Source organism: Zonotrichia leucophrys, chromosome 1A, assembly GCF_028769735.1.
Source record: "Zonotrichia leucophrys gambelii isolate GWCS_2022_RI chromosome 1A, RI_Zleu_2.0, whole genome shotgun sequence".
Taxonomy (NCBI): Eukaryota; Metazoa; Chordata; class Aves; order Passeriformes; family Passerellidae; genus Zonotrichia; species Zonotrichia leucophrys.
This window is the reverse complement of record NC_088170.1, coordinates 24,209,081-24,220,967: the sequence shown is the minus strand read 5'-3', so window position 1 is coordinate 24,220,967 and position 11,887 is coordinate 24,209,081. Positions and strand designations below refer to the sequence as shown.

The 11,887-nt window shown below is 41.3% G+C and overlaps 1 protein-coding gene across 1 annotated transcript in view; it reads left to right on the top strand.

Annotated features, from left to right (window-relative positions):
- The first annotated feature begins 9,139 nt into the window (after positions 1-9,139).
- PTPRR (protein tyrosine phosphatase receptor type R) overlaps positions 9,140-11,887 on the top strand; it is a 138,765-nt gene continuing 136,017 nt past the window's right edge. Inside the window, exon 1 of the mRNA XM_064701941.1 lies at positions 9,140-9,296. Within this exon, the coding sequence (XP_064558011.1) occupies positions 9,233-9,296 (64 nt within the window). The 5' untranslated portion in view covers positions 9,140-9,232. The remainder of the gene's footprint in view (positions 9,297-11,887) is intronic.

Sequence of the window (11,887 nt, the reverse complement as noted above, 5' to 3'; positions counted from 1 at the left end):
ATAGGCACAACTGGACTTAGAAGAGGACTGCTGACTGTCATAACCACACTGCCACCAACACAGACACTGGCTCTCAAGTTTTGCCTGGCTCCTCTTGGAACAAGGGTTTTCTGCAGAGATCTGATGAAGTTTGCTATAAGGAGGGAATGAACTGTTACACATCACTGGAAACATGACACAGGAGTCAGACTGTGTGGCAGCCAGGAAATGGGGGTCCAGCCAGTCAGACTTTGGAGGACAGAGCAAGAAAAATTGATTTTTTAACATAAGATCCATTTGCTACAATCCTGCTGCCATGGACAGGGACACCTTCGACTAGACCAGGTTGCTCAGAGCCTCATCCAAACTGGCCTAGAACATCTCCAGGGATGGAGCCACCACAAATTCTCTGGGCAACCTGTTCCAGTGCCTCACTACACAGACAGCAATTTCTTCATATCTAACCTAAACCTATTTTTTTCAGTCTGAAGCCATTCCCCCTTGCTCTATCACCACTTGCCCTAGTAAAAAGTGCCTCTTTGGCTCTGTTATGTCCTCTTAGCCTCTGTTAGGTACTAAAAGGCTGCTCTAAAGTCTCCTTGGACCCTTCTGTTCTTGAGGGTGAACAACCTCAGGTCTCTCAACATGTGCTCACAGAAGAGGTGCTCCAGTGCCGTGATCATCTTTGTAGCCTTCCTCTGAACTTGCTCCTACTGATCCATATTCTCCTGAGCAGGATACAGCACTCCAGCTGGGGGTCTCACAATGTGGAGTCTCACCAGAGCAGAGTAGATGGAAAGAATCACCTCCCCATACCTGATGACCACGCTTCTTTTGATGCAGCCCAGGATATGGCCGGCTTCCTGGGCTGCACTGGGCTTCTTGTCAACAGCACCTTCAAGTCATTCGCCTCAGGGTCACTGTCAATCCATCTTCTGCCCAGCCTGTATTTATGCTTGGAATTTCCCTGATCCAGGTGCAGTGCTTTGCACTCGGCCTTGCTGAACTTCACAAGGTTTGCAGAGTCCCACAGGCTCTCAAGTTTGTCAAGGTCCCTCTGGGTGGCATCCCATCCCTCCAGCATGGTGGCCACACCATGCAGCTCAGTGTTGCCAGCAACTTTGCTGAAGGTGCACCCAATCCCATTGTCCATGTCACCACTGATGACATTAAACAGCACTAATTCCAATTCCAAACCACCAGGAATGCCATTGGTCACTGATCTCCATTTGGACATTGAACCAGTGACACAGCTCCTTGAGTTGACAATCCAGACAATTTCTTATCCACTGATATACCTATTTTAAATTACCTACCAGGATACTGATTTACTATTTAAATTTCAATATTAAGGGTAACTGAGAACATTAGAGAGACTCATTTTTTTATATTCATAGGACTAGTGAGATATATCTGTGTGATTATTATTTGTGACAAGGTCATGTTTTAGGAATGGCATTCTCCAATTTCATACTCCCACTAAAAAGAAAACCACAAGCCGCTCCCCTCCCCTCCCTCTAGTGGGAGATAAAAGGCAGAGATTATGTGTTGAGATAAGAGCAATTTAATGGAAACAGCCATGAGATAGGAAAACAAACAGTAACAGCAACAATACTAATAACAAAAGTGTACAAATAAAGGGTGATTTCCATGCACATATGCTCACCAGGCCCAGAACAATGAAACACAATGGCAGACAGAGCCTCTGTACACCACACTTTTCTCCGATTGCAAGCCACACTCACTTCTCAGAAGCTAGAGTCCCTAATTTCTGCTCCCCAGCAATGACATGAGGTGGTACAGAATAATTGCCTAGACATGCCTACACAGCTCCAGGTTTGCTTCTTCAGAGCAACTGTGGACAAATTAACTCTGGCTGAAACCAAGACAGACAACCACCCAAGTAACTTGTTTTTACAGAACCACTTTTCAGATTTTGCACGACGTAAAGTTTCTATCCATTGATCATCTATAACCCTACAGGTTAGGTTGTCTGTGATACATTAAACAGATCTGACCAAACCTTAGCTGGAATTGCTGATCCATAAGCTATGAACTATCTTTGTTACTTATGTAAAGAAAAGAGTCGTTCCTACTCGGAAGAAGTAGATATTCTCCATATGGTTAGACCACACACAGTGATGCAGTCTTCACTAAATCCTTTCCAAAAAATTATAAATAAAAACAATTAAAATTAAATAGCTGTTCCTTTTGTTTGTGCTCTGTTTTTAATTTGTCTTTTCCTCTTTTTATCAATTAAAAAATCATGGTTAATAAGCACAATTATTTTCCTTGCCTTTAATCATTGTGTCCCCTAGGTGCTGGTGAGGGAGCCCATGTGACTGGGGGAGTAGGACTGGAGTCCCTGAAGTAGCATTAAGAGAAATAATTACTAAATGTTGGCCTCTCATTTTTATTTCTCCAGATTATAAATTGCAGAGGGGAGTTTCATTTACTTCTTGGTTTGAATTAAATTATTTGCTGCTCAGCAAATTGGAACATGTTTTTTTCAACCCACAAAGTATTTGGCATTCTTTTCCAAATGAGAATGTTTACTTTACTGTCCACAGACCCTCATTCTTCTATTGCCATCTCCTCCTGTTTCCCTGACCACTTTTTGTCTAGTCTCATGTTCTCCCCCTTTGACTGCTGTACTTGAGTTTTTCTTTTCGCAGTCAGACTGAATCAGGGTATTAAAGCCTGTTTTGTCTCATGTTACTAATATTTTCCTTTTCACTCATACCTGTTTCAATGTTTCTTTTTGAAACAAAAATAATTGGTTTTATTTCTTTTTGAGCTTCCCTTTTAAACAGGGAAGAGGAAGGTCCCTCTATTCCATCCTGACACATTATGACTCCCTGCTGCTAAGAATAGAAGTTCTAAGGAAGCCCTCCTACATTTGCAATAAATCATACACTTTTGATTTGATGGAATGGCCCAGGAGCATTCCAGCCAGCAACTAGAATGGAATAGCATTCAGGGCAGATTAAATTTTGAGAGAATTTTGCTTCCAACTCAAAACAAACAGCAGTCACTGCCTCCAGAAACCCTCAAGATCACACAGCCAAACTTTTAGTTCTTACAACTTTGTCAAATGTGGATCAACATTTTACAGTAATAACAAGAGACACATGGTGACATCAGAATGGTTCTTACATTCCATTGAGAACTTGGATATATTGGAGACACTATCATTTCAATGGGTACCACTTGGCATTACTAGGTAGAGTCAAGTGTGTCGCAATAAAATTAGACAAACTCTTTAAAAGAGACATGGGAAATTTAATATCAAATATCAATTTAAAAAAATACAGGCCTTAGGAGAAGCTGGAGAAGAAAAGCACTCTCTAGTGGAGGATGCCAGGAAATCTTAAACACTTAGAAATTGCAGATGTTCTGAAATTTTTATTTGTCCTCTCTTACTTAAAGAAGAAATTGTGGTTTTTTTCTGAATCATAACGCTTCCAAATCTCAACAAAACTATGTACACTTGGGTATCCAAGCTTGCTATGAAACTGTCATACAGTCCTCATAATTCATAAAAAGACTTCCAAAACTGTAGATTGAAACTTGAATAATGTTTTGCTATAAATAATTAATTTTTAAAAAATGGCACAGTAGAGTTCTATCTCTGATGATTCCTTTATTGCTTTCTTTAAAAGCACATTTAGCTGTAAACATTGTTTAAATATTATATTATACATATTTTATATGTATTATTGAAGTGAGACATTAATTTATTACAGCCTGCTGCTTTCCAGTTTATACTTCTAAAAAAGGCAGGCAAACTGAACCTGAATTCCCTGAACCCCCAAATCCCCAAGAACCCAAACCAACAAACCACTACCCAAGAAACAGTATTTTTAATAAGAAAATATGTGACTTCATTAAAGATTAAGGAGCATCCTGCAGGTTCATAAACCTGCAGCATACTGTTCAGCTTATACCAATTCATTGATGTGAGACTGGTCTTTCTTCCAGAATCATATTAAGCAACCTAGGTAGCATCTTCCTGATATTATTCATTTACCCATCTTCTGTCCCCGAGGGAAATTGTTTAAAAGAGATTTTAGAACAAATATTATGTGCATTATTCTATGGGCTCATCCCGGATAAAGGAAGCTTGAAAAAATATGCCTTAGACTTGGAATGAAAGTAAATTAGCTTTTGCTCTAAAATGGCTCTTAATCCCTGTGGAATTTCATCCCATGATTTTGACTGGCCAATGAAAAAGATTGTTTTTAGGGCACCCATGAACTTCAGGGGGTTGTCTGTGTATAAGGAACTGTGTGAGTAGAAAGGTGAAGATCTGATACTTCAAAACAACTATGAACATTTAAAAAAATATATCCAGAGATGGACAGAATTTATTCAGAGATTTAATCAGGCCCAGCTTGAGATGTCTTGGGGTTATCATGTATCTTCTCTCTTAGCAAAGGCATGTATAACTTCACTGGACATGAACAGATAACAGAGTCCTCCCAATTATCTCAACTTTCCAGCCAGAGCAATTACTTTGATCTTACAATTATGGTATGTCATGTGCCTAATAAAAAATTAATCAAATGATACACTAAAGAAAAATAATTAATGAAAAAATTCTTCTACCCACTGAATCTCCGAACAGTGTTAGGCTGAATATTAATTACACAAGATGCTTACTTGTTATTTGCTGAGGACAACTGCTATGACTCCTGTCCCTTAATGTTACGTGAATGTCAATTAGATACTGACAGATGACAGTCTCCTGTTCATGTTCTTGTCTTCCAGTTGGAGGTGCTGCAGTTTCTGATGCACTGAAACTTCTTCTCCTGTTGCAAATATATTCTAGCAACAATGTGTGAAAAGCCAATGGGCAACCAAGTCAGGCAAATAAAAAAAACAATAAAAACTTTATAATTTAACAGAATATTTAATCAGTCTGAGAGAGATGACTAGCATTTTGGTCTTGAGCTAGCATGAGAAAGACAACTTTGCACAAAACTGCATAGTCAATTAATAAGATTTTGACTGATTTCTCTTTTATTTCCTATTTCAAGCAAAGCTACTCTTCTTGAAATAGAACATCAAAGTAAATCATCTGAGGCTAATATTGAAAATAGTCAAATGCCCAGATTCCCCCATCTCATCTGAATCTGACTTTAACCTAAAGCTGACATCCATGGGTTTGATCAGAGTTGTCCAAGTTTTGATTCATTTATCTTTACACAAATTTAGTTCTTCTGTGTTGAGAAGTTTACATTTAGCATATAAATAGTCCTGTGCAATTTACTTTAGTTACTGCATCATTTAGAGACGTACTGCATAGTTATTAGTAACCAAGGGTAACTTGCCTTCCATATTTAAATGTGTATTAGTGTACACATAGGCATATATGTGGGTATTTTACCAGTATTTCATGAGAAAGCCATGTCATATCAAATTACTTTGACAGTAAATAACTGACTATACAAATAAGTATATTTCAAGAGTATATTTGACTAAAGGTCTGTTAAGGATAATCTGAAACTTCTTTTTATCTCTTTATAGCTGTGTTGTAATTGAAAGCACCTGACTTTATGAATCCTGATGCCCCTGTAGAATATTGGAGGATGATAATTTCACTACCCTATGGTAGGAAAAGCATAAAAGAGAGAAAAACTTGAAATCTGAGAAAATGATGACATGGTACCTGGCCTGTTCCACATACTTGCTTTGAATGGACCTGGACATTGAATGATGGCTAAATCCATTTGCAAGTACTCATGTATTTGTTAGATACTCAGTACTATACCAGCCCCTTAATGGTCTCATTTAGTACTTAGCTGCTCATGCTGCAGATTAAGAGCTGTCTGCCTTGTGTCTTTAACAGGCAGATTTTAGTCAGGTATGGCTGAATCCATTTGATTCTTTCCCAACAGCCCCACCAAACAGGACTGAATTGTTTCCATCCGAGCTATAGTCAACATCTTAAGTAAAATGTTTTAAAAAGTTATATAAAAACTATTATATGGTCTTCCAAAATTCTGAATAGTGGTCTTGAAGTTTCAGTTCTACACACAGTCACAAATTAGTAGCTCAGAGACTAAAATATCCCTGCATCCTCTCTTCCCCCCTCCTCCTTGCTATCCACGTTTTTGTACTCGCAGCTGAATCAGTGTCAATTTTGCATGTCTGTATTAGAGATTATGCCAAAAATACACTGGAGGGTCTCAGACCACTTTAGAAGGCTGTAATCCTATATTGACAGTACTCATTAGGGAATATGATACATTTGCATTGGTGCAATTATGACTTTGCCCACTGGCAATCTCCCAGGACACATGCTATTCCCTGACACATTTCCTGTAGCAGTTACCTTTCTGCACTGTGTAAAAAGAAGCCCTCTTCCCATCCTGGCAACATCATTTAGTGTGACACCTAATTGTACATGCCATGAGCTTTCCTCTGCTGAGACTGCTGTATATTCACACATGCACTCACCAAAAAGTACTTATTTTTCTGATTTGCATTAATATCTCAAAAGAATGCTTTGATCTACGTATATAACCTCCTCTTCACCCCTCCTCCTCCTTCTACAACCTGTTTTCATTTATTAAAAAACACTGCTTCAGTTTTTTTGCTGGAGCTTGTCAAGGGACAAGAGATATGAGGATCCTTATTATTCACGTCAGACCAATTATTCTTTCTCCTTCAGATATATTCCCTGCTTGATAATCTGTGTATTGCTGCTTCTTAAACTAAAGACCAGTTTTGAATTTGGCTTTCACTGTTTTAGCTTCCTCTTAAAGCAATTTGTCAATGAAAGCCTAGTGCAAAATGACTCCCAGACAAGGAAGATGGTCTAGTTGATGTGACAGGAAGAAAACAGCAAGAACTCTAACACTTAGACAATTCTCTTTTAATTGTAACTAACACCAAGTGTGACTTCTCAGCAGTATGTTCAACAGGTCATATCAGAGATGAAGGTACTATGAAAAAAATATTGGAAAGAACTGGCCATATCCCACACCATCTATCTCATTTAGAATTATTGGTAATATTCAGCTGAACATTTAATTCAGCTCTACACTTAATACACTTTAACTAAGTCATTCACTAATGATCTCCACTCTGTTAATATACTGTTCTACATGTGGAAATAAATTTAAAAATCAGTGAAGCTAGAGAATTCAAACTGATGCAACATGTTTTAGTTTACTTTCTGTGTCACAACTTCCCACTCCATAGTAATGCTTCCATTTTGCATTGACAAGACTGTCTTTTAAAACGGATGCATTGATACAAAATTCAGCAAATTATTTACTCTAATCTTAGCTTCCCACTGAATTCAGCTTATGCATGAGTTGGATGTTTTATGTTTATGGAGTTAAGATGCTTTCTTGGATGTGGGCTCAAAACAGTATCTTAAGACTTTTCCCTAGTGGAAAATAATTTCCTTAACAGGGTAGTGGTGAGTCATCTGGTCTTTGTGCCTTAGGGCTCTGCAAGTGAGGTGAGTAGATATTGCTACAGCACTCAATCATATGAAACCACAGCTGCCTCATCTGTAACCACATGGAGACAAATCAATACCATTAGCTTCAGTGAAGTTATCCTCTTGACATATTTGACCCTAAATCCTTACCTGGAACACACAACGGTGAGGACTTGTGGACAAAAAAATACAAAACATCAGAGGACTGAAAGTAAATCTTTCTTTAATCTCTTCCTGGGAGTTGGCTAAATTGTAATTGGTATTGTACAAAAGTACATCTGAGGCTGGGGCATGTAGGAACTGGAGCTGTAGGGGCACAAGTGTGGTGCACCATACAGACAAGACTTCTTTCACTTCTTTTAGCTTTCACTTCAACTATTCAGGACTAAAAGGATTAAAGTGGAACAGGACAAGGTAATTTGTATATACCCACAGCAAATTATCATCACAGCAGACGAAGCAGCAGAAATCTCATGGCTTAGCAGGACATCTGAGGCACAATACTTACAAAAGATATGACTGAAACGACAGGGTTAAAATACCATTCCTTGTTCAAAAATCCCCTTGATCATATTAATTCCCCGTTTCCGGCAGAGCTCATGACTGAGTGCTGTCTTCCAACCCAAGCCTTTTCTCACTTACATTGCTGTCAAGCCAAGGACCTGACTGCCTGTACGTGCATGAACAGCCGTGTGGGGGCTGGCAAAGGAAGCTCGTTTGCATATGTACAGTCACACTCGCAATTCCATCTAGATATCAGGGCCTGCGCAGCCCTTCCCATCTCTGTATGAAGAATATTTCTGCAGAAAGGCTCATCCAAAGCCAGTTAGAGCCAAGTAAGCTCTGTTAATTTCCTTTGCTATTTTTCACTTGGGGCACATCACTTCAGTTGCAGACCTGACCATGCCTGTACATTGCCTGCCATGCCAGTAACAGACTCCTGTAGATGGATGTCTTGCTGGGTGACACATCTGCCACTGGCTGTCATGGTTGCTCTCCAGAAAATCTTTTGATCAATTACACTCAACTTTAGAAAATTACCTCGTTACAGGACTGCTTCATATTTGGCCTCTTTGCATTGCTCTCTGATACCCGTGTAATCAAATTCACTAAGTGCCTCTTGAGGAGGTGTTGCATCAGCCTCGTCTGAACCACTGCCTGGAGTTCAGCAGTTCTTCCTTTCTTTATGCATCAGCCGTGATTTCTCACAATGCAGTTTTTGCAAACTGCTTATTTTACAACACGTATTTCAAACACACTGAAGAGGAGGACTACCTGTACCTCAAGCATAAACCCACACATCGTCGAAGTCCTCCCGGACATGCCCAAACTGCCGAGATCGCCTCCTCGGCGCTGCAAGATTGGGGAGATGCAATCTCCCCCGTGCCGCCGCAGCAGGAGCCCCGAACGCTGCTCCAGCTGTAAACCCAGGAGGAAATCACCCCCCGCCACCCATTCTCGCCTCCTCCCCGAACATGCCACTGGAACGGAGATCTCTCTTTTTGCCTCTCCTATTGGACCCTGCGGTTCCCCGCGGCTACTGCGCGCCCCGATCTCCCGCTGTCAACCGCCGCCGGTGCCGACCCCTCGCCTCACCCCGCGCCAGGAGGGGAGGCAGGTGAGGGCGGCCGCCCGCCCGCGCGCCCGCGCGGAGTTGCGCATGCGCAGCGCGCTCCCAGGCATGCTCACTGCCGGGGGCGGGGGGAGCGGGACGCGGTGTGGCGGCGCTGCCCGGCTGCCCTCGGCTCTGCTCGGCTCCCCGCGGCTCCCCGCGCTCGGCTGCCCTCGGCTCGCACCATGCGGCGGCGGGCGGCCGCCTGCCTCCGGGCGCTCTGCCTCCTGCTCCACCTCCGCGCCGCAGGTGAGCGGGGGCGGCCGCGGCCGGACGGCGGGGCGGGCGGGACGGCGGTGGGGACCCGCTTGCGCCCGGCGGCGCACCTGTTGGGCGGGAGGCGGCCGCTGCCCGGGTCCGGCGGCGGCTGCCCGGGTCCGGCGGCGGTTGCCCGTGTCCGGAGCCCGGCAGCCCCGGAGGCGGCGGGAGCGCCCGTCAGCACCGCGGACAGCGGCGGCCCCGGGCGAGAGGGCGGGCGAGCCCCGCGCTGCGCGCCCCGCGGAGCAGCCGCGCTTCGGCCCCGGATCGGGACGACCTGGCCGGGGGCTACGGCAGCGAGGGGAAATCGGGACTCCCTGTATTCCTCCTTCTTATTTTATTTATTTATTTATTTTTAGATACTGGTGAGGAGGCGTCGCTACTTGTATGTGCTCGTGGCAGCAGTGGTTTTAGAAAGGGAAATTTCAGCTGCGACAGCAGCAGGCGTTTCGGCTGTTAGCGATGCTAATAAATCCTCTCTCTGCTTTGCTGGCAAAACGTGTGCCTCATTCAGAAATGCAGTGAGGGATCAGCGCCCTAGTATGTACGTGAAGTTCCACTGCCAGTTTCGTTCCAGTAGTCAGAGCTTATATTTCTGGTGTAAATCTCAGGCTTCCTTTAAGCCGTGAAAAACTGCTCATCGTTCAGAGCCTCCGTTTATCCTGTGCAGACTTCAGCATATATTATCTAAGGAAGGAAATAAAATCTGGGGTAACTGTATAATTGAATTAAGTTCTCAATTAGTAAAGCTGAAGAGTTTCTTTGTTTTGTCATTTATGACAAGCTTAGCCACTTCTGAAGTAGTAAATGCTTGCAAGTTCCATTAAGTTTAATTAGGAACTACAATTAAATGCACAGGTACTGATTCTTTCGGTCCTGGGAATGTTATTTTTAGGAAAGATTTTTAAGCTGCAACAAATTTGCGTTGTCTTACTGCAGAATCATTGAAAGGAACAATTGAACTTCATGTGTCTTAATGCAGAAGAGCTGTATGAACATCCCAAATAAGATCTATTATGAAAATAACTGCTTTACTGCTTTTTTTTTTTTTTTTTTTACAGTTGTCAGGAGAAATAACTTTGTCTCAGTTATTGGTGTTTTATTACCCTGTAATATTAGGCTACACTTCATAAAATTTATGGAGCCTCTTTCCTGTAAATCTATAGTTAGGATGCTCATGCTGTTGTGGTTTATATTCATATGTGCAAGAGATTATTGACTGAAAGATGGGAGCATTTCATGATCTGTTTTAATAAAAGCCTTAAGCTGCTTTTAAACTGTTTTTTTACAACATGTATTAAATTTACCATCTGTACAAAATTAGAGTAAAACCTCTATTTGACATAACATGCCATCTAATCTCAGTATATCCTCTATTAACAGTGGAATTTACATTAGTTTTGTTGTGCTTCATTTTTCTATCCTGCTAATGGAAACTGGGTATATATTCTGCCAGTAAGCTGTTCACTTTCCTTACTAAGTTCTGCTTGTTCCATTAAGTCACTGGGAATTTTTGCAAAGAGATCTCGTCTTTATTATGCAAATGTCTCTAATCATAAGAAAAAGAGAGGAAAATGGATGTTTACATAGTGCTACTGTTTTGCCTGAGTAATCATGGAAAATAATTGTTTCAGAGAAGACAAGGGGGAGGATGTACAGGAGCTGAACTCAACCTTTGCACAGTTGGGCATGGTTCGCACTGAGCACAAGAGCTGTGCTTCCTCTGAGGCAGGGCTGCATACAACTTGCTCTTGTTGGAAGTCGTTGAAGATGTCACAACAGTGAAATAACAAAGAAAGCTTAACATCCTAAGATATCTCTGTTTCATCTGATACAAGTAGAAAATTTGGTCTTACACAGGCTACCACTATGGACATCTTTTATGTATAGCCTAGACCTTTGAATTATTTATGGTGATTTTGAAGCTTTAGTTCATGTGAAATCACAAGATGCATTCTGCTTGCTATGTCACAAATTATATCCCAAATGTCAATTTTTGTGTAATGCGTTGGAAACTGCTTGGCTTTTTGTTCTGAAGCTGAATTTCTATGAGACATGTTTCTGGAGAATGCTTAAGACACCATCAGTATGTATTAGGAAAATCTCTCTTGATATCAGTTGGTGGTAATAGATTTTAGAGAAAACATAAGTCTACATTTACTTCAGCTAATGCTACAGCAAAAAGAGTTAATGTGTTTAAGTAGAGCTTATATAGCAAATCCAGTTTCATTTTGTAGAAAGTAGAAAATACAATTCTACTACTGTTGTAGTAAAATTTTCTAAAATAAAAAGGAAATGTTCTTGTCAAAAATGTGATCAGAGATTTTCATGTTCTCAGTAAGGTCCCATTTTACTGAGTTGACTTAGATACTGATTCCAATACATCATGAAAGTCATGTTATCAGAAAATGAAATATGATTGTGCTGTTGGTACATGCATACATTTCTACCTAAAATAAGACACTTGTGTGAAAACAGAATTAGGCTCTTCTGCTGAGTGCAGCAGGTGAAGTAATCAACCTATATAGAGCTTGCTGTTGCAGGAAGACCTAAATTTGTAGCAAGTGATTACAGGTCAGCAT